This window comes from Stigmatopora nigra, chromosome 14 (genome assembly GCF_051989575.1).
Source record: "Stigmatopora nigra isolate UIUO_SnigA chromosome 14, RoL_Snig_1.1, whole genome shotgun sequence".
Classification (NCBI taxonomy): Eukaryota; Metazoa; Chordata; class Actinopteri; order Syngnathiformes; family Syngnathidae; genus Stigmatopora; species Stigmatopora nigra.
Window position 1 is genome coordinate 2009368 of NC_135521.1, and position 22437 is coordinate 2031804.

At 44.3% G+C, this 22437-nt stretch overlaps 4 protein-coding genes across 9 annotated transcripts; 2 read left to right on the forward strand and 2 right to left on the reverse strand.

The window, feature by feature from the left end:
- Window positions 1–12: 12 nt before the first annotated feature.
- On the reverse strand, window positions 13–7701 carry map1lc3cl (microtubule-associated protein 1 light chain 3 gamma, like). Of its 5 annotated transcripts, XR_013328768.1 has the most exons (11): window positions 7509–7701; window positions 3588–3656; window positions 3454–3509; window positions 3279–3385; window positions 2819–3209; window positions 2299–2551; window positions 1619–1882; window positions 972–1032; window positions 718–898; window positions 562–656; window positions 13–489 (listed from the first exon to the last, which is right to left on the reverse strand). XR_013328768.1 is itself a non-coding variant. In XM_077733323.1 (4 exons), exons 1-4 carry the CDS (start codon window positions 3646–3648, stop codon window positions 3020–3022), a joined length of 414 nt encoding a protein of 137 aa, XP_077589449.1. In that variant the 5' UTR covers window positions 3649–4150; the 3' UTR covers window positions 2652–3019. The 5 variants fall into 5 exon arrangements, 1 of the variants encoding a protein (XP_077589449.1); XR_013328767.1 differs by lacking the exon at window positions 7509–7701 and having other exon boundaries at window positions 744–898; window positions 3588–4150; XR_013328766.1 differs by lacking the exon at window positions 7509–7701 and having other exon boundaries at window positions 3588–4150.
- On the forward strand, window positions 5473–14652 carry LOC144207686 (uncharacterized). Its single transcript, XM_077733321.1, has 4 exons — window positions 5473–6075; window positions 10816–11035; window positions 11334–11561; window positions 11640–14652. Exons 1-4 carry the CDS (start codon window positions 5776–5778, stop codon window positions 14021–14023), a joined length of 3132 nt encoding a protein of 1043 aa, XP_077589447.1. The 5' UTR covers window positions 5473–5775; the 3' UTR covers window positions 14024–14652.
- ttc9c (tetratricopeptide repeat domain 9C) lies at window positions 14183–18021 on the reverse strand. The gene is made up of 4 exons (XM_077733322.1): window positions 17884–18021; window positions 15896–16223; window positions 15613–15795; window positions 14183–14987 (listed from the first exon to the last, which is right to left on the reverse strand). Exons 2-4 carry the CDS (start codon window positions 16206–16208, stop codon window positions 14866–14868), a joined length of 618 nt encoding a protein of 205 aa, XP_077589448.1. The 5' UTR covers window positions 16209–16223; window positions 17884–18021; the 3' UTR covers window positions 14183–14865.
- Window positions 18022–18442: 421 nt separating this feature from the next.
- Window positions 18443–22412, forward strand: dpf2l (D4, zinc and double PHD fingers family 2, like). Of its 2 annotated transcripts, none has more exons than XM_077733328.1 (11): window positions 18443–18599; window positions 19200–19360; window positions 19424–19531; window positions 19617–19816; window positions 19920–20012; window positions 20186–20270; window positions 20377–20511; window positions 20611–20742; window positions 20822–20934; window positions 21227–21308; window positions 21374–22412. In XM_077733328.1, the coding sequence occupies exons 1-11, from the start codon at window positions 18568–18570 to the stop codon at window positions 21457–21459; spliced, it is 1227 nt and encodes a 408-aa protein (XP_077589454.1). In that variant the 5' UTR covers window positions 18443–18567; the 3' UTR covers window positions 21460–22412. The 2 variants fall into 2 exon arrangements, with proteins under 2 accessions (XP_077589454.1, XP_077589455.1); XM_077733329.1 differs by having other exon boundaries at window positions 19620–19816.
- The last annotated feature ends 25 nt before the right edge of the window (window positions 22413–22437 follow it).

A 22437-nucleotide genomic window follows, 5' to 3' on the forward strand; every position in this document is an offset into this window, starting at 1 on the left:
GAATGCAAGTAATAACATTTGAAGGTTTTTATTATGGTCAATATTTGCTGCACAGGATATTGTTCATGCTTTTTTAAATGTAGACAAAACACTTAGTCATTTTTCTTAAATTTATTTTTGACTTGTGGAAATAAAAATCGAACAGTACCAAATATACAATTTTCAAATTTAAAAAAAAAAGCAACTAAACACTTAGTCATTTTTTTCCCTTACAATACTTATAAAAATTACAACAAAACACTTAGTATATAAAATTAAACTTTATTGAAATTAAAAATATATATACATGAAAAATACATAGGAAATAAACACCAAAAAAAAAGGAAAAAAAGACCGGAAAAGGTCTTTAGTCTTTTTTCCCCAAGTGTTTTAACAAAGACAATTGACACCCAAATCTCTTTTATTAAAATGACTGAAAGAAAAAAAAAGGTGAGATCCTCCTTACCATAAGGATCTGGTCATCATGAGCCAGAAAACTCTGGACGAGACCTACAAAATAAGAAGGCAGAAATCAATAAAATACATTTGGATGAATACTTGGATATTGTACAATAAACTCACCTTTCAGAAGACTGCTAGTATTCTCTAAAATGCAGTTAGGAGATGTCACATGATATGAGGACGATAAACTGGTCCTCCAGAGAATGGACATACACCTGTGTACAAAAATAAAAAGTTAACATATATAGACACTGGCGATTCAACAGATAGACTTACGTTTTTGTTGTTAACTTTAGTTTCACCTTGATTAGAAGACCAAAGATGATTAAGCTTCATTTAACAAAGCTATTTGGGAGTTGTCAAATAACTAATACATAAAGTTCAGGGACGCCTCATCATCTTCAAGTGGGCAACCTGCAAGGAAGATCACCCAGTCCTCCAGATTCTGGACATTGACCTGATGTGTGCAACAAAAAAAACAAGTTGTCATATACATAGACTGGAAATGCAACAGATGAGATTAGTTTTACCTTGATCTGGTCCAGTAACCTCAAAGATTTGAATGTTCTGCTGCATCTTGATTTAACCAAGCTATTTGGGAGTTGTCAAACAATTATTACAGGAAAGAACTATCTTACAATAAATGATCAAGATGAAAATAAGTTAGTGTGTGTGCCGTGTTAATATCACTTGCCCAGACAAGGCAGTTAAATAGACAGACTGAAGTTAACAGCTAGGAGAAAGTTGTCTTAACATTTTGTGATTAAAATGATTTTGTTAAAAAATCGCAGTGAATACTAGCAGTACATGCAACATACACTAAACTAGGTCGTGCCTCTGGATGTCATTTTGTAGCGAGCCTTTAGCCAGCAAACTGTCCGTATATATCTCGGATTTGTTTGAATCAATTAAAAGGCGTTCGACACGACTCGACAATGGAGAAAACGGGCTAGATCGCTTAGTATTATCATCAAGACCACGCTTGATGTGGTCAAATGGAAAGCGTTGGCGTGACGCTAATGCTAAGATAGCTTGTCACATGCGGCACACAGCCGGAGCCCAAACTTAAATTCTCGACGGTGTGGTCAACCTGGCATTAAACTAATAGATTTGTTGGCGTTTTAGCTCAACCGATTCCTAAAAAGATCTGCCTGTAGCGTGATAAAAACCCACTTACACCAGTAAATTGTTCAACGCCTTGGCTCGCTGGCGTTCTCGACGGCCATCAGCATGGAAATGGCAAGACGAGGCTCTGCGCATGTCCCTAATTTACACACCTGGGGTTGACGATAGGCCACGCCCATATTATTCCGCCATATTGACAGGGTAAAAGATGGCGGCTTGCTTACCGTATCTATGTTTTGAAGATGATGTTCCTCCCAAATCAATGTCTATGTTTTGATGATGACGTAGAATGGTCGTGATTCTTGCGTTCTTGATCCTATAAAACAGTGTGTATCATATCATTTTCTATAAAGCCCACTTACTATACGTGGTCTTATTTTAAAGCCTTACTATTCGTGGTCATTTAAAAAAAAAAAGCCTAACTTTACAATGGTAGTTTAAAAAAATGCCTTACTTTAAATGGTAGTTTAAAAAAAAAAGATGCTTACTATTCATGTTTTTTAAAGTAAAAAAGCCTTACTATACTATGTCGTTTTCTAAGAAAAAACACCTTACTATACATGGTCATTTCTAACAACCAACCTTACTCTGCCTGGTCATATTTTAAAGAAAAGATGGTCAATTTTTTAAACCAAAAACTTACTATCAAAGGTCATTTTTTTGTCCTGCCCCCCATCCAACCTGTAGCTTCCCCGTCTTCCTTCCTCCCTTTTGGCGGCTTCACGGCCTCACCTTGTTTTCCCTCCTCTTCCGGCCCATTCTTTGTTCCCCTGGCCTCTGGCTGCTCTTCATTGGAACGCTGGAACAAAAAAACTCTGACATAGTTAACTTTGCAAACGGAGACTTACATAACGGAGGACGTTCAATGTCATTTCTGGGAGGCCAGGCAAGGAATTAGCCGCCATCGGCCGATCGCCTCGTAATGTAAAACTCATTAATACGAGGGTGTCAACTTCGGACGACCTCACCACCGCTTGGTATCACCCTGGTGAGAGAAAAAACAAATTTAGTGCATGTACAAAACATTTGAACACAATCCACTAATAAGGCAGTAGCATGAAAGGAAAACCCACATCAGGTCAAGATAATGTATTAAAAGTGTTGTTTATTTATTTTGAAATAGCGAGACGCGTCACAGAACTTCAACGGTCCTGAAAACGAGAATTCACATTGTCGACAGGGTGAAAGAGCGGATGATTAGCAGCCCGTTTGTGCGGCAAGGAGGCTCCGGCACCCCCCCTGTCGCACGTACCCCACTTCATTGAGACCCAGCTATGGACGTTTCTCTATCTGAAAGTAGACGCTAAAATCAGGGGTATCATCTTTGGTCTTGATGTCTTCCCGAATCCAGCGTCCCGGTCCAACGAGGCGTGCCGTGCGTTCGCCGCTCTGGCGGGGCCACGGTTCAAATGTCCCAAAAAAAAAAGGTGGTGCTGCCGCCGGTTGGGGGGGCTCAGCACGGCGGGCTTCCTGACGGTCGGGGCGCTCCGAACATTTCTTGCGAGGCGTACGTGATGTAGAGGAAGCCGTCGGCGTCCCTGTGGTGGGAGTAGACCTCCCCCATGCTGGAGGACATGCAGGACATGCTCTTCTCGGCCACCAGCAGGAAGAGAGCCTGGGTGGATTCCAGGTCGATTTTGTTCCTGAGCGGAAAGGGAGGACAGACTGAGAATAGGACGCCGCCGCCATTGCCGTTTAAAAAAAATGTTTACCTGAGCAAGCAGAGGAACTGACCCAGGGTGAGCTCAAAGGGAACCAAAAACTTGGTCTTGTCCAGTAGAGGGAGTGTCTTTTCGCGGAGGTAGCGTTCCACGATAACCTTGGCGGGCGACAAAACGCCAGTTAGGGTCGGTCCCGACGGGCGAGAGCGGCCGGACAGATACTCACCGGCAATTTGTTGGGGAATTTTGAACGGATGCTGCACACTTCGTCTTTTCTTGTCTCTGCAAGAAGGAAAAAAAGAGGTATTGGAATTATATGTTGGCACAAAATGGCGCCTGTGTGTAGTTTGTGTCACTCACCCAAGCACTTTCTTTGCTTAAAGGGCATCATAGTCTCCATGGATTTCTCAAAGGGCGCCATCTTAGTTGCTGGATTTGGGTGGTTTGCGGAGATGTCGTTGGCGTTAACGTCCCCTCGGGTGGAAGTTTGCAAACCCCGACGGGAGGTGGTTATCGGGGGGGCTTTATAGCCCTTACCGGGTATAGGACCTCCCTCCGGGGGCCACTTCGCACGTACCGGTTACCTGACTTAGCATTCTCACACATATGTGGGCTGTCAGGAGTGGGACGCAAAAGGCCGGGGGGAGCAATGGGAATTAGATCGCCGGATTGACCATCTGACCCGATGGACTGGCGGTCTGGCGGCCCCGCCCGATATTTTGGGATCATCTTGATTATTAGAATGCTGTTTACATAAGAGTGGAGTGGCCAAAAGAACATTAGAAGCTGCGTCAGCCGAGTAGTAAAGCTGCAAAGTCATCGAATGTCAATTTGCAGGGCGTCCAAACTACGGTTGGCGGGCCAACTGACCTGTTTTTTTTTCTGGCCCGTAGCCATTTTTAAATATGCCATAGTTAGAGATCGCTGAAAAAGTTTGTATTTGTTAGGGTCAGTCTAGGGAAAACTAAGGTTGAAATCCAAAGCAGACAACTTCAATAAGCAATTTTAAAGCTTCAAAAAATAGGGTTGGCAGGGATTTTAAATGTTCAAATTACTATATTAATTTCAAATGATAGATTTGAAGGAGTTGTTTTTAAGGGGCCATCTGTATTGTGGAATAAAAGTTTTATGAGGTCAAAAAAAGTACATGAGTGGCTTTTAAAGGGGATAAAATGCAAATATTGATGTTTGTTTGACATAAGCCAGTTTGTTCCACTAAGGGGCGCTAGAGAACTTGAGCAGCTTGAATGGATTTGTTGATATTTTCATGACATCCGTCTGGTCAGCACATTCCCTTCAGGGTTGTGGGGTGCCGTAGCCTATCCCAATGATTTTAACGTTTACCCTTGGGTTCTAGTCAAATGGCACTAGTTAACTAATAACATTCAATCCTCTGGTTCAAATAAATCCAAAAATTTGATCAATCTAACTTTGTCCTAGGAGTAGGGTTTGTAATTTCCTATCAAATGTGATTTAAATCTGTTCAACACAGGCTTCGAAGGCCATGCAAGTAGAGGTCAAAGGGCACAATCCCATTAACTGATGGCACACTTCTCCATCTGCTGGTGGGAATGGGTTACTTAGCAACTGCTTAACCACAGACCTCAACTCTTGACAAGAAGAAGAAATGGAGAATTTAAAGGCTTGTTTCTTTTAGTGGCCAATGTTTTTTTTTCAAATTCGTTTCATTTACAATTGAAATACTTTGGTACAGCTCACATGTAAAGCCTTAGGGATCGGCGTGGGCACGTTCACAAAGGCAGTCCGAACACGTCACATCAAATAGCGTTCTCTAGAAAGTTCACCTAAAAAGACAAAAGGACCCTGGCAACATAAAACAGACCCCCCGAGATGAGGTCACTTGTTCAGACACACTATCTCTATGGAAACCCTCCAGGAATGCCAGGAGTTTTTTTTATGGATTTGTCTTTACACATATTTTTGCTTCTTTCCACTCATTCCAGGGATGTCCAAATTATGACTTCTATTATGCAGTATAATAATTCTTATCTCTTAATATTTCAAACCCTATTCTCATCCATGATAATGCTTCTTCTGATATTGTCATTTGAATGTCATAGTACTACTTTCTTCCTCATAAGATGATTTGAAACTAGTAACAGTACTTTTTCTTGAAGTTTTTCTAGCCCTGGTCTATTCGAAAAAGTTGCCAGCCAGTAGCATTGCCGCATAAGAGAGAGAGGTCGGTTGACCCCGCCCCCTTTCCGCTGCCCGCTCCCACATCGTGGGTGCGTGCGTGAGTGCGTGCATGCGGGCGGGCGTGCGCGCGTCGCATTGTCTCGCTCGGAACAACTGCAGACCGCTCGGCACCGACAACGACTCCCGCTCGTTGCCCGCACAAATAAGTGCCAACGGGGGGTCACTCGTGCATCCGGTCAGGCTTCGTTCGCTCGCCGCCGTCGGGCTAAAACGCACCGAACGGCCGATCGGGTATGTCGCCATCCCGGATGCGGGATCCGCCGAGCGGAGCGTGAAAGAGACTTGGCTTGGGCATTTGATCGCAAAGCGAGGGAGCTGACCGGCGACGATGGCCGCAACTGCCGCCTCCGCCCCCGCCGGCCGCCGCGGAGTCGTCAACTCCCTGTGGTCGGGCTCCGAGCGAGCCCGCATCGGGGAGCGACTCAAAGCGACGCTGGCCGGGGTCCTGGAGCTGGAATTGCTCCGCTGTGAACACCGCGACATGCTGGACGCCGTTCTGGAGGGTCGAGCATGGGCGGTCGAGGCGCACCTCGATCCGGCGCCGGGTGAGGGCGGCGGAGATCGGGAGGACGACCGAGAGACCGACCGAATGACCGAGCGGAACCCGGTCACACTCGGCGGGCAACAGGTATGAGTCCGCCCGATCGGAGGGGGGCATAGTACTGCAATAGCACGGTACTGCTGCATGCCGCATGCAGTTGGGGTGCCTAATGCCGCCCCCAAACTTGATTGACAAAACCATTAAATATCGTGGAAGTGGGGATTGGCGTCAGAGCAGAAACACACACGCACACACGCACACACGCACGCACGCACGCACACACACACACACACACACACACTCCGATTTGGCGCAACATTTATGGCTGCTCCATCAGCTTTAAAGGTCACGTAAACACATTAGAGACTAAAATAGGCAAAAACGGATATGGATCTCGCAGTAATGTGGTGGTCAGTACTACAAAACAAAATACTAATGAGGAACATATTTGTCAATTGTTGTCTTTGAGCAGGGAAGGCGAACACGCGGCTCTCGAGCCACATTCGGCTGGTAACATGCATCATTGCATGACTCTTCTTACTGGGATCAAATTGAAGAGTGTCATGTGTGTACATTTAGCTGCTTTGCCAATTCCATTTTCCAGAAGGGATTAACTGACTAGCTGCCACTGATGGTAATAGATATCCAATCCATCTGGGAAATTCTGGCAGGGACCCATCCACCGCTGCCAGCACTTCCAATAAAAAAGGATTGGACCTCCATCACTGTCAATGGCACTGAACCATGACCATTCAATGCCAGCCCAAAAGGATTAGAAGTCTGTTGCCACTAAGGGCAGTCAATTAGTGCATTATTTAATACGACAAGGGCAGAATATTATAGAAGCATCGATTTGAAAGTCTAGTAATTGATACCACCCACCACAAGCTACAAAGCTAATTATAGTCAAATATCTCCGGATCAGATCGTATTATGCTATAGTTTGTAGAATGTGGGTTGACATGCAAGCCAGAAGGACACTATGCTTCTGCCCTAAGCCGTGGCCTACGGGGAAAGCCATAATATACATTATTTGTGAACATGAACTACATTTGCTTCATCATCCTTGTGGAGAGATACTCCACATGGGAAGGTCAAAGACAGGATTCAAACCCTGATCAAATAATCCACATGGGGGACTCCCCGCTTTGCTAGAAAAGAAGCTTTAAGGGAAATAAACCCTTGAAATAATCCACAAAATGACAGACGGGTGCTATGAAAGACTGATGTTGTCTTCAGTTGACAATGGAATTTTCCAATGCAACCAAAATAAATAAGCATGGATATTTTTCGGGTTTTAACCAAAAGGTCGGTGACTATCAAGGCTATTTAAATGTGAATGAAGCAACTAGGAATTGTGCAATTCCCTTAAAATGAGAGCGATTTGAGCAAGGGCATGATGGTGGAAGTGCTATCTACCTTCCACAATGCCCACCCACTAACATCTACTGGGTTGTCGTCCAACCATTTGGTAGCGCAATGTCCCGCAGAGAGGAAAAAACAAAATTACTCATTCTCACCTCAGAAGGTAGCGAGCTAGCTGCCAGGGTGACCCGGCCAGTCGCTACCTCGCCCGCCTGCTGCCCCCGCCCACGTAATGCGGTCCAACGTGTAGAGGCGTGTGTAGTTGACGGAATGGCGTACACTTTAATGATCGCCTAACACTACAGTTTTTGCTGGAAAATGTTCGGCATGACTCAAAGTGTCGGGATTATATAATGCACACTCGTGACTTCATTACAGTAAAGGTACAATAATGTTTGCCTTTGCAATAAAAATAAGGCTTATTTTTATGTTTTTGTCGATGTGATCAGTTTGAAATACATATTTTCTGGTCATTTTTGTCGACATTAGCTTTTTAGCTTGTCGACTTCTGTAAATAAGTCAGGAAAAATACAAAAAATTGTCTTAGTTTGATAGTTTACATAAAAATGTCACAAGGCATTAATTCAAGGTTAGCTATGATATCAAAATCTTTCAAAAAAATACTATCAGCCTATCATGCTAAAAAAGGTTATTTTTGTGAATGTTATGGAACAAATATTGTTGCAAAAATTACTATAAATTCTCTACAGTTACAAGACAGCAATGTATGTGGATTATTTAAATTTGATAAGAAATGTCCTATTTGAAATCGACCAATGAGAAGGGTCAAAAAAATGATTTGAACAGCGTCATTTTTTGTTCAGTTTCCATCATGTCGCTTAAAATGCGATTTGCCTTCTCCCCTTCACTAATGCGTAAAGGGTACAAATCCACATTTTGCAAGCGTGGTGGATTAAAAGGCCACACAGGGTCAAACGCAACCATAAAAAAAATAAAAATCCATTTGAAACTAATCTTTCATGCAAAATTCATGTCTATTATAAGATCATGACACAGCCTGAGAGCAATTCTGTCAAACAAAAGTGCATCTGTTCAACTAAAATCAATTCACAGAAAAGAAATACCACATTTTCTAAGTAGAAATTGCCAGTGTCCACCATTTTTTTTTTTACTTTTTTCCCCTTCAGTTCAAAGATGGGTGTGTGTGTGTGTACATGTTTGTGTGTGTGTGTGGGTGGACTTGAAGATTAGCTTGAGTTTTCGGAAGCATCACCTTACAAGGATCCATTAGAGCGACTTGCGGATTGAGACAAGCCTTTTCTCTGCTTTTTGCCTCAGGAGATGAAACAAGCCCAGCAAAAAGTCCACTTATGGATGTTGTGGGTGGTTGTTTTATATTCAAAATGTAAATTGGATGAGCAACAGATAATAGCGCCCAGCAAAAAAACACTTCCTACGTACGTTGTTGGGCTATATTCAGTTTTCTGATTTATGTGCCGTATCTCATTGTTCCAGAGGGTCCCACTGCGGAAATATCAGATGACATCCCTCACCACCACGGCACCCCCTCCACCTACACTTAGTCTATATGATGATTTGATCATGCGCCCTTGCTTGTGTGGAACGTTATATGTTGTGATTTGTGGCCCGGGAGAGTGAGGGGATGGAATTCCAGTGTGATTAAAGTGGAAAGTGCAGGTGGAGTTAAAGCAGGGGTGTCAGACTCAATTTTGGTTGTGGCCAGATGTGGGCCGGACCCGTTTTTGGGTTGAGAAAGTTGACTCGCTGGGCGTAATTTGATGTTTTGGGGTATTTATGGGTCACTTTTTGTCAATTTTGGATCCTTTCCTAACTTTTTCTGGGCTGGTTCTTGTTGCTTACTGTTGATTTTGACAGATTTTTAGCTTAACTTCATTTTTGTTTTGGTAAATCATTAACAAAAAGACCAATGTGACTATGGATAGGGAAACTGAACAAAATGCACTCACTCGAGCACCTGACTCGTAAAATACAGGTTTTATGCCGCCTTTGTCAATAAAATGAATGGTGTGTCAAAGTGGCGGTCTGGGGGCCAAATCTGGCCCGCCGCATAATTTTGTGTGGTCCGGGAAAGTAAATCATGATTGCTGACTCTCTGTTTTAGGATCAAATTAAAATGAAGAGTATAGATGTATATTACATTTCCTGATTTTCCCCCTTTTAAATCAATAATTGTCATTTTTTAATCAATTTTTCTGTGTTTTTAGTTCAAAATTCATTTTGTAAAATGTAAAAATAAATATTTTAAGAAAAGCTAAAATAAACATTGTTTAAATGCGATAAAAACTGCATATTCGGGGATTTTAATCCAGTTCTTTTAATCCATTTATTTTAAAAACAACTAAATATTATATCTAAAATGGCTTGGCCCACATCGAAAATCGACTCTGACACCCTTGGTATGCTTTTATTGTCATTCCACAAGTATCAAAGGATTTAAAGCTTCACCACAAAGTCCACAAATAACAAACAAAAACAAATAAAGTCCCCATCCTGGAAAACGACCCTAAGGGCCCACTCCTGGGCCGCAACCAGCCCGCGGATTCTCCATTTACTATCCAAGTTAAACGCCACTGCTCGTGCGTGGGAGAAGCGAGAGTTTGAGCTGTGCCGCGTCAGGCCGAGAGGATATTATGGGAGCGATAGGGCGAGGGGGATTATTTGTCAAGGGGAGTTAAAGAGGTGGGGGGCTTGAAAATGCCCTTCTCCCTTGGCCCAGCAACTGGCTGCTGCCCCCCTCCCCCATTCAATCATTGGATGAGTCACTGTTGTATTTCTTTTTTACCTTTTTTTTCTCATCACCACGGCGACAGGTGGAGATAGGCAGCAGACTGCGAAGCTCTTACTCAACTCCCCTCTTTTATCCTCATCCTCCTCACCCTTCCTTCCCTTCTGCCACTCTGCCGTCTGTTCTTTGTTACGTCATCTGTCTTCTTCTTCTTCTCCCCCGTTATCTGCTCAATCCCCCCCGTGTGCGCCCACCCCTCCGCTTTTCCGTCATCCCGGCGGTGAGTCACTCACTACCCGTATTGTTTTCTCCATCGGTGGCCCTCGGGGGGGCTTTTTGCTGGGATTTGGAGGATAAATAAAAAGGGCGGCTTGGGGGGGTTGACGTGAACGGGGGTCGCTGGCTAATCAGGGAAATGGAAGCACTTTGCTGACTCGGTTGAGTGATCGTCAGTCTTGAAGCATTGTTTGAGGAAGGAGTGATGTCATCGGGCAAATGTCAATCATCTTTCGTCCACTTAGCTCACTTTTTTTACATTTAAATCTCCCCCGACTAAGGGGAAGGGGGTTAGTTTGACCTAGTTAGTGACACTGGATATAACTTGTCAGAAGAGACTATTCATGTGTTTTTGTGGTTGTTGTTGTTGCTTGGGCCTGGAAATAGTAAATTGCTTATCTTATGAGCCCTGGGTGAGTACTCATTCCACACCTGTCTTGTTGTGTTTTGAATTTCAGACTCCCTCCCCCTCGGAGACAATGGGCTTGTCAAATAAGAGTAACCTAGACAACTCCTGCAGTCACTCTGGCGACGGGACGGGACATTCTTCATGGGGCGGGAGGAGCAACTCCCGCTGGTCCACTTTGTCCTGGGACGCCCCCTCTGACCTGTTGTCCCCGCCTACACCGGATCCCGGTTGTGCCGTCAACTTGGACAGCGATTCCAGACCCAGCTCAGGTAAATAAGTGTGGAAATGTCCTGTCCAAGAGCTTTCTTCACCTCTTTGTCTGCCCTAGAACTGACTCACTCGTCTTTTTAAAAGCCTTTCCTGGCAAACATGATTTTTTTAGCTGTTCTTCCAGGTGCACATTCCTCTCAAAAGAGTTATGCCTATCCTCAACTTCACTTTAAAGTAGAAAGCCTGAAGAATGAATGTCTGATCATTCCAAAGCAATGGTGGATTTAGGACTAAGCTATGAACTCTGTTATTTGTTGACCCTCATGACAACAGATCCTTTTGTTTGTTTGTTTCCAGGTTTCTATTCGGTGAGTGGGAGCTCTCTATCTGACTCCTGCTACTCAGTGTCCAGTGACGTTGTCCAAGGAGGACTGGTCCAGGCAACTCGACCCATAAGGTTTTGGGAGCAGGTCCCGGCATCAGTGAGCAACACTGACATCTTATGGTCCGACTGCGTGGTACAGCAGTCAATGATGAATAATCACCGCAATGATGGCGAGCCAAACGAGGAACAATCAATGTCAAGTAAGAATTCCTTACTGAATATGATCTGGAATAGACATTTTCTACAATAAAATGTTCTTCTGTCCTTTCTCCTTACAGTCTCCATCGAGCCCGAGGCATCTGGTCTGGGCTTTTTGTCCGATCTGTGCTCGGACCTGAACCATTCCTTGATTTATTCCCTTCTAAAACTTGACCGAATTTCTTCCCGTTCGCCTACTAGACCCCAGTTGGACCCGTGCTATTGTGAAGATCTGGTATCTCGTCGGACAAAAGAGGTGTACCCTTACCCCAGTCCGCTACACGCCGTAGCCCTCCAGAGTCCTCTCTTTACCGCCCAGACGCAAGAACGACCTCCATCTCCACACACAGAAGGAAACCAAGTGGATGAACCAATAGGGAGCCTCCACGTTGAAAAACTGCCTCGTGTCGTGACCCCGGCATCTCTGACCCAGCTGGAGCAGTACATATCTCGGCTAGCTCATCAATACCGCCATCGGAATGCCGATCTCACGCATTGTCCAACCACGCGTAGGGGCCTTGGTACGCCTAGGAAAAGCCACGGTTCTACACAGTCACTGTCTGCTTTTGAAAGCCGCAGTACGCCTTCTACGTTGCCAGGGGGGAACGTAACGCCCTGCAAATCACTTTTGGGGAATTCGGCTAAAGTGAGCCTCAGCGCTATGGGGAAAAGCGCCGCTAGAAACTCTATCAATCTAGGTAGCCTTCCCTCGGCGACTGGGGAGGATCTGAACATCAATTTGAATTTGAACCTAAACTTGAACCTTGCTCCTGGTTTAAATTCGAAAAGGGCAATTGGGGTAAAACCCCAAAATCGGGGGGTCGACTCCACCACCTCCGTTTCTTCAGGACTGACACAACCCTCGTCAACACCCGGCCCTGCACTTCGAGCTCGGCCTCGTATATCCACCTGTCCCACCTCCCTCAACCACCGCAGTTCCCTAGAGGTCACTTCCAACCCCGGTGGACCTTGTGGATTTGGATCTTCGGCCTTCTCTCACTCGCTGGACTGGACCGGCGGCTCTACGGACGAAGTTGGAACCTCTGTCTTTGGCTCTAGCTTTGTGTCGGCGCCAGTCTCCCAGCGCAGTAGCTTGCTCCATGAACCCACCTCCAATCCCAGACTCATAGAAGACTCAGCCACGGTGGAGGAAATCTCTCGTCTCTCCGGCCTGTCCAGGGCCGTGGTGGTGGGATTAATGGAGCAAGGCGTGGAACTGGACATCGACTGTTTCCGGGCGGAAGCGGCCGGCGAGGTGAGGAAACACAAAGGTCCACCAAGAACTCCCGCTGACCACACAAGACTGAACCACCCGAGCCCCCAGAGACCGATCCAGCTGGCCCTCGGCGTCCCTCATTCGCCACAGTCCCAATGCAGCCTCACCCCTCCTCGCTCCCACGCCAGCAGCCCGATTCACCCCTACCAGTCCCTCCATTGTCCTTCTCCAGTCTACTCCTCCCACGGCCACTACCAACGGAACACCCCTCCATCCGACCCACCGTCCTCCCCTACTTCCACCACCACGCCGAGATCTCACTCTCCCCCTCGTCCTCTTCAACCCTCTCCGATGGGAGCGACTCCCCTTTCGGTCTTTCGAAGAGACACCCCCTTCCAGTGTTCGCTGCCCCGAGCCGTTGGCAGGGCGTCTCCGGCGGAATACGTCCCCATCCATTCCAGGGGAGGGTCCCTCCGACAAAGCGGGGTGGAAAGCGGGACGGGCTGGCCTAGGGTCCAGGGAGACGGGCTCTACCGAGGCAAGCACGCTTCTCACAAACTAGTCAGGGCCGCCACGGTGAGCAGCTACGCCGAGAGGGAAGACTACAACGATGCTCAGTGCGAGGACAAGCACCCCAAATCGACCCGAAAAACTTCCAGCAAATTCGGCCGAGCGTTGGAGGGGCGCTTGTGGGGAAAGGACACTCGGAACAAGAGGGAAGAGATGGATCGGGTGGAGTACGGATACGGTTGGACCAGGAACATTGGCGGAAGCTGGAGGGGCGAGCAGAGAAGGGAGAAGGTCCAAAGCTCACCGATATTCTCCAAGCAGAGAGAAAAGGAAGGCGTGGAAAAACGGAGCTCCGGCAGCAGGCTTTCCAGAAGAGCTCTGTTCAGGAGCGAGTCGCAGGGCTTGCTGGTACCTCGAAACCAAGATGAGCCCAACAGACGGTCCAATTGGGTTTCCTCATTGGATCTGGGGCCGAGTGCCAAGGGCGAGGCCGCAAAAACACTAAGTGCAAAGGAGGACAAGTACTTGGCATCTACCGCCAGTCTTTTTAACCTGTCCTGTTCCCAGAGTTTTGAGAGCAGTTGTCACTCCCTCTCCCCTCTTTCCTCCCCCTCCTTCTCCCCATCGCCACCACCCAGACTGCCCCTGCGACGTTCTCGATCGTTAAGGGACTTGGGAAGGCGGGTTTTCGGCTCCATGAGGTCCTTAAGCCTCAAACAAAAATCGTCAAAGAAGTGACATTTCAGCTGCTTAATGTGACTACATTTGTTTTGCTTTTTATAAAGTATTAAGTACAGCTTCTCAACCTCCAAAACTTCAGGCACATTGATTGAGCCATAAAATGTATTATTCCCAAAAGGGTTTTACAGCCAAAAGAGAGGGATTGGGAACTAAGACTGCACTTCATCTTTTATTATGTAGAATCATTTCCAAAAGTGGACAAGCGTGAGTGACAGTGAACTATTCGCATCTGTTGATGCAAATATTCCACATCCCGTGTTTATGAAAGGCACTATATATAAGTAAAGTGGCTTGGCTTTTGACCATGTATAGTATTAACCTGGGTTAAGCTACAATAATAATAAAAAGACAGTTAACACTCATGATATCAGCGACTTGATGGCTGAAACTTGTGAGGATGAAATTATTGGTTCTAGACTTTTCTGCATGCTGCTCTGTGACAAGTTCTGTATTTAGTTATTGCGTTATAGCTATTTTCTATTATTGGCAATCCAGCCTCTCAAGTACAATCAACCGTTGGCCAATACCAAACTTTTTATCTTGAATGTGCTCAGGACTTTGAATGAATTTCCGACTGTGGTTAAGTGCAACTAGACAATGAATAAAGTAAACCTCATCCTAAAACATCCAATGTGTCATGAATATAAATCTTGCAAATTCAAATGGGTTTAATAACCAATGATTCACAAAAGTCAGTCATAATACTTCCATAATAGTGCACAATTATAACTCCTCACTCACCTCCATAACAAGACATCAATGCTTTGTAATTGCATTAGAAAATGTTCTTTTGAGGCTTTGCCTTTCCATCCAGCGGTAAATGTGTCAGTGCGATTAGCCTATTCGCCACAGCCGCTTTTTGTTCTGGCCGCAAACATGCCTCGGTACATGGCTTTCTCCTGGAGTCGCTCATTGCTAAGTTTCTCCTCGACCATCTGAAGGTACCGTTTGATGTTGCCATCTATGAGAGAAAAGGTCAAAGACAGCAATGAGTGGATTGGCTAATTTAAGATGTCACTCAATGAATGTAGATAGGATTGCCATTCATTCATTCATTCATTCATCTTCCATACCGCCCAACCTCAAAATTGTTACTGGAGCCAATTGTCTTCGGTGGAAATGCAGACTACACCCTAGACCGGTCGCCAGTCAGTCATAAGGCAATTTTACAATACAATATCACGTAAAAGTGAACACAAAAAAAGTTAAGAGGCTGCAACTTCACATAAAATTGTTTGATAGGATAATGAGTAGTATCCGGACTAAAAAAGTAACTTTTCTTCAAATAAATGAAGGATTTGCTTCAACTCTTTGAAGGACAGCTAAAACAACATCAATGAAAATTTGGAATTTTGCAGTCATTGCCACCAAGCGGGAATCGAACCCAGACTGCCCATACCGTAAGCAGGCGGAGGAACCACTGCACCATCGGGTGATTGAGGATTTGGATATAAAAAAAATATATAAATATATATATTGGTTCTGAACATTGGTTGTGACTGACCCTATAGCTTATACCTTACTTAAATATTTATATATATAATTCCATAAATTGGAGCTCAGCTCCGATTTCCCAACCACTTTACCATTGGGCTGCAACGTGTAGGCCTGTGTCAGGTATTGCTTGGCTTTTTGTGCATCTCCCAGCTTCAGTGTGGCTACCCCGGCCCTGTATAGCGCTTTGGGGTCAGCAGGTCGCCGCTCCAACACTTTGAGGCTGTACTCCAAGACACGTTTGAAGTCCACGCTTTCTCTCTGCAGTAAACAGGCTGAAAAAGACAGTGTTTATCCATAAATAGTATAATACTTGGTGTTCACCTATCAACTATTATCCAGTGACTTTTGCACTTGTACTGTATTTTAATGTACCCGCTATGTTATTGAAGCAGTCCACTTGCATGTCCCTCAATATTTTTTCTTGTTCAGATGTGAGAGTTAGTCTCTTGGATCCAAAACCTTCCAAATCCAACTGCGCTTCCGAATCGAGACTTCGGAGAAGCAAAAGAGCGCGATGGTAACGGCCAATGGCCGCACGGATGTTCTTTTCCCGATAGAAAGCATTGCCTTCTGTCTTCTTGCGCCCCGCTTCTTCCAGCAAAGACCGGGTTGAAGGCTTCATGCTAGCTTCTGCCGCTGCTGCTTCCTGCATGGTGGGCCTCTCTTCTTCTCCACCCACCTGCATTTCTCCAGTGGAACTCTAAAATAAAATGCATGGGAAAGTCATGTTTTAGTCTGTTGCCAAAATAATAAGCACAAGTACATTCAAAGATGAAACATTGGATTATGCTTCTTTGTTTTGAACTATAACCTAATCATCAACTTTAAAAGGGGCATCATAAATTGAAAGTTGTGTTCTGATATCATGCTTGACATGGTTGCACGCAAAATAATCAGGAACCATTATACAGAGATTTGGCCATTTTTTTAAAATTCTGATTGCTAATAGTATTCGACGTTAACTGGCAAATTTGCGATAATTGCCTCGCGTGGGTGAGATTATTTCCCAGTACGTCAAAACGCTCCTTCTGAAAGGAAAATTGTTTTTTGACTGATTCTGTCATTAAATATAGTTTTGTACAATGTACAGTAAAGTCATTTGACCACTGCAAAAATAAATGGGTTTATGTACTTGTTCCTGTACTTTTCCTTGTACGTTTCCGTGTACGTATTCGTGTACGTGTATGTTTCCTTGTATGTTTCCGTGTACTTTTCCTTGTACGTTGTCGTGTACATTTCCTTGTACATTTCCGTGTACGTATTCGTGTACGTGTATGTTTCCGTGTACGTTTCCGTGTACGTTTCCGTGTATATTTTCATGTAAGTTTCTGTGTACCTTTCCGTGTATGTGTTCGTGTACGTGTTTGTGTACGTTTCCGTGTACGTTTTCATGTAGGTTTTTGTGTACATCGTGTACATGTTCGTTTTCATGTACGTGTACGTTTCCATGTACGTGTACATTTCCGTGTACGTTTTTATGTAGGTTTCCGTGTACATCGTGTACATGTTCGTTTTCATGTACGTGTACGTTTCCATGTACGTGTACGTTTCCGTGTACGTTTCCGTGTACGTTTCCGTGTACGTTTTCATGTAGGTTTCCGTGTACGTTTACATGTAGGTTTCCGTGTACGTTTTCATGTAGGTTTCCGTGTACATCGTGTATGTGTTCATTTCCATGTACGTGTTCGTTTCCATGTACGTGTACGTTTCCGTGTACGTTTCCGTGTACGTTTCCGTGTACGTTTCCGTGTACGTTTCCGTGTACGTTTCCGTGTACGTTTCCGTGTACGTTTCCGTGAACGTTTCCGTGAACGTTTCCGTGAACGTTTCCGTGTACGTTTCCGTGTACGTTTCCGTGTACGTTTCCGTGTACGTTTCCGTGTACGTTTCCGTGTACGTTTCCGTGTACGTTTCCGTGTACGTTTCCGTGTACGTTTCCGTGTACGTTTCCGTGTACGTTTCCGTGTACGTTTCCGAGTACGTTTCCGAGTACGTTTCCGAGTACGTTTCCGAGTACGTTTCCGAGTACGTTTCCGTGTACACATCGTATACGTGTAAATATATATTATTTTTTTTAATCTATATATATAATATATAGAGGGAATTTTCAAAAATAAGTGATACGACTCGTGTGTAATTTTTTGTTAGACGCTAAACTAACCATGCTAGTCGTCTTCCACACTTAAAAAATATTCCTTGGGTAATACGACTCGTGTGTCATTTGTTGTTAGCATCTTGACTAACCATGCTAATCGTCTTCCACGCTGACACAATGGGTTAGGAAACAACGATTGCAGTCTGCTTGCATATTTACGCACTTGAAAGGTTCATATTGTAAATCATTCGGAAAAAGCTCACACCTTTAATAAAAGACGACTTGCCAGCAACTTTGAAAAACGATCAGTCAGTTAAACGCCATGTAGAAGCTCCACACCGGCTCGCAATCTTCTTCATTTTCTATCAATTGCTTGTAAACTTTCGACAACTTCTGTTACTGCCCTCTAAAGACCAAATGTGTAATCACATGTTATTAAACCAACTAAAAAACAACAGCTACGGTATATTTTTAATACATTGGTCAGAAAAAGTACTCTTTACGCAAGTAGAAGTGGAGATACGATTACTTGTATTCGTACGATTGCCCTTTACTAAATATTTATATATATATATATTTAAATATTTGATGATACCATACTTTTCCCTGTTAGTAGTTTGTTTCCTCCAGAATTCATAAAATATGAAATCCTGATAATGGATATATAGATTGAACATTAAGAATAATTACCTATACAGGTGATCGCAAAAACGTTAAAAAATTTGATAAAAAGGGACCATAAATAATTGTACATACAAGTCATTTAGAATATAAATAATAACTAAAGGGATGGTACTTTGTGATGCCTATTTGTCTTTACGTTTGATTTATGTTTTTTTAATAATTATTATTATTTAAAATAAAAAAAAACGATCTGCCGCAGTGGGTTTACGTCGCCGACTGAAGTGCGCGTGTGCGGTGTCAGTCCACACAACTGCGCTACCCAAACATGGCGGCGGCCGTCGACAGTGTTGTGAAAGTGTAAGTTTACCTTATTGTTTCTACTAAGTGGATAACACGATGCGAACCTGGGTTAACGTATCACGGGAAAACAACGACTCGGCTTCCAACTTTGGGAAACCGCAGACTCATCGCGCGTGTTTTCCAATACTAAAAGAGCTCCCGGGAGAATAACGTTATGTTGTATGCTAAGGCTAAGGATAGCTTGTTAGCCGCGGGGAAAGAGGAGAAGCGCTCAAATTCCTACTACACACACTTTAAACTTTGATCTCTCGAGTGGTTTTAATGTCCTTCGTCGGCTTTAAAACAAACCCGCCACCCGATGATGAACCCGTTTTGGCGATCGCTTTGTTTTTGTAGGTGAGGCGTGCTAACAATCAACCTTTTGTTCTCCATTGGATAACATTCAACCACTTTGCCTTTTGTGCGCATGGTTACATCAAGTGTACATCTAAATACACGCATTAATATTTCGTTGTAGGTGTCAGTCCCGGCTTAGAATAAGAGAGATTTTCAATATTTTGGTTAACGTGTTTCAAGAATCGTGGGAGAACTAATATCCATCTTTTTTTGCAATATATGTGGGCGTGTCTGTTGATATATTTATGTTTACATTCCCAGGCTGGGTGAGCAGTATTACCGTGATGCCATGGAGCAATGCCACAGCTACAATGCCCGATTGTGTGCTGAGCGCAGTATCCTCATGCCCTTCTTGGATTCCCAGACCGGGGTGGCTCAGTCCAATTGTTACATCTGGATGGAGAAGAGACACCGGAGTGCAGGTTTGCATAAAAAAAGAGTTGGTTTTGCTATTAAATACAATTAATATCTCAAATATTGTTCAGGTGTTGCACCAGGTCAACTGTATACGTACCCAGCTCGCCGTTGGAGGAAGAAACGGCGCTCCCATCCGCCTGAGGACCCCCGATTGGCCTTCCCTCCTCTGAAAACAGGTATTAGCCCTCAAAAAAGGGATCAATCCCCCATTAGCAACAAGGAAAAAACAGCTTTGTCACTTGTGTGTGTGTGTGAGTGTAGCAGATGCCGACCTGGGTGTGAAGCGTGACGCCTTGGGGACGGTGGATGGCAGTAGTCTGGAGGCGTTGCTGAAGGGGGAACCCCTTGACAGGAGGAGTGGCGCGACGGACGTGCGGGGGGCCGCAGAAGACGATCCGGCCACTGTGGACCCCCCCGCTAGCTCCGCCACGACTCACACGTCGTCAGGACGCGTCCGCAAGGTGGGAGACTGTTTCTCTTTGTCCTGCTAGCTTGAGTAGTGGATAGTGGTTAAATATATGAGGAATAATGTTTTTTTAACGTGGTGTGGACTTCTTATTGCAGCGAGTCCTGGACCATGATGACTATTTGGATGACTTGGATGATGAGGACTTTGAGGATGAAACTCCCAAGAGGAAAGGAAAGAGCAAATCCAAGGTGACTTTTTTGTTTGTCATCAAATTTTGAAATTCACGGGAATTTGGTTACATTCTTTGGGATCAGCTCCTGAGTTTAGGTTAGCCTTGATGCTAACATGTTGCTTGAAGGTAGCGCTTGCTGTAAAATTTCGATAAAATGAAAATGCTGGTTATTTTGGGGGATTATTTTAGGGTCGCGGTGATAAGAACGGCAAAAAGAAAAGCGAGGCTGCGGCCGCCGCGCTGGAGGAACGAGACAAGCCTTACGCATGTGACAGTGAGTCCTGCTTCTTACAATAAAATGTCAAAGATTTAAAAGTCGTAAGAGTCTGGAGACAGGTGTACAGACCATCCCTAAATCCCAACTTGTGTGTTTTTGCCAGTCTGTGGGAAGCGCTATAAGAATCGACCAGGCTTGAGTTACCACTATACACACTCTCATCTGGCGGAAGAAGAGGGCGAGGACCGTGAGGAAATCGAGGCACCGCCCACTCCTCGCCAGCCTGAGGAGCAGAAGAGTGAGTATTGACAGAGAAATTTCTTACATATTTATATTTTCAGTTTTGAGACTTGCATTTTGAAGAAATTAATGTCTGTGTGTGTATTTGCTCACAAAGCAACAAAGAAGGGACCAAACGGCTTGGCACTCCCCAACGATTATTGCGACTTCTGTCTGGGAGACTCCACCATGAACCAGAAAACTGGCCAATCAGAAGAGCTCGTCTCCTGCTCGGACTGCGGACGTTCGGGTAAGGCAGAGCGCTTTTTCGTCACACGCAATGCTAGCCAAATCGGATTGTTTACATTTGCGTCTGTACCGTTCCACAGGCCACCCCACGTGTCTGCAGTTCACACCAGTAATGATGGCCGCCGTCAAAACATACCGCTGGCAGTGCATCGAGTGCAAGTGCTGCAACGTATGCGGAACGTCGGAGAATGATGTGAGTGAGATAAACAGCAACATTACTTTGCTTTTTTAAAAATTATTTCTTTCCTTGTGGTGCCATTAGAAGTTAAAACAATATGATTTCATTTTAATTAAAAAATGATTTACATGGATAAATCTATTTTTTTAAAGCTAGTATTCAAAAGTGTAAACTTCAACTAATTCAAGCTGCTCCATTGAAAATTCAACTGCACTCTGTACAAGGAACTCATTAGCCGACATGTCAATGGCAGACAGACGGTCAAATTAGCGGTTTTTCTTTTGAATTATTATTTTTTTATTTACAGGATCAGCTGCTGTTTTGTGACGACTGCGACCGAGGCTACCACATGTATTGCCTTAGTCCCCCCATGACCGAACCGCCCGAAGGTAAGACGACAATAGCTACAATTCTTTTAAAAGATGAAAAATGTTCACCACAAATGTTCTTGTAGGGAGCTGGAGTTGCCACCTGTGCCTGGCTCTGCTCAAGGACAAAGCCTCTATCTACCAGCAGAACCAGAGCTCCGCCTGCGAGTGACCCACCCAACCGCCCGTGTGTCCGTCTCAACCGCCCTTGACCACTAAATTAGACACAACAAGACACAATAACAGATCGGTTTAACGCAGCCAATAAATAAAAACACGCAGCCCTGCCCTCGGACTGCCGATATGAGAGAACATGCGGTAACCATAGCAACAGCCGTCTCCACGGGAGCAAAAGCAGTAGCAAGATTACATCTGCACGGCGGATGATCTATTTTTAATGGCGGGACGCGGCGGGGACAAAACAACAAACCATATGTTGTTGCTGGAGAATTCATGTTATTATTCAGAGTACTAGTGGACTTTTGTAGTAAGACGTCTGTGATTTGTCTGACCTTTTTTAACGTGGAAGGAGTTTTCATCATCAAGACGGCTCATTTATGACAAATCCACGATTAGATTGGAGGTGCGGCTTGTTATGCTGTTGGGCAGGTCAAAAGGTCATTTTTACAGTAAACGGCATCAACAAACATTTGGACGTAATATCTTTTTTTGTAGTATTTAACCGCCAACATAGTCTTTTACCACCTTTGCATATCATAGTATTGGTTGACTGTATAATGCCTGTTTTCACAGCCAAATTCATTTCAGACGTGGAAAGTACTCATCAGTGTACACACGCCTTTTTTTTTATTTTATTGTTTTATATATTACGTAAAATTTCATCGGTATTGGGAGATTTTTTTCTAGTGGTTTAGTGAAGTGTGTGTGGTGACTACTTCCACGTATACAGCTTCTTAAACATTCTATAATGTACTGTGTTGCCTTGTTTGTATTTTTTTCTGTTTTTGTTAAGATGTTTGAATTAATTTGACTTCAGATATGTGAGGCTACCATTCTGAGTATTTGTAAACTGATGTACTTTGTTGTACTATTTTTTTATTTTTTACATTTGTCCGGTGACAGCGCCGACTAGCCTGACGGAAATAAAATTAAAAAATCACTTAATTTGGTTTGAGGTGGATTTTCTATG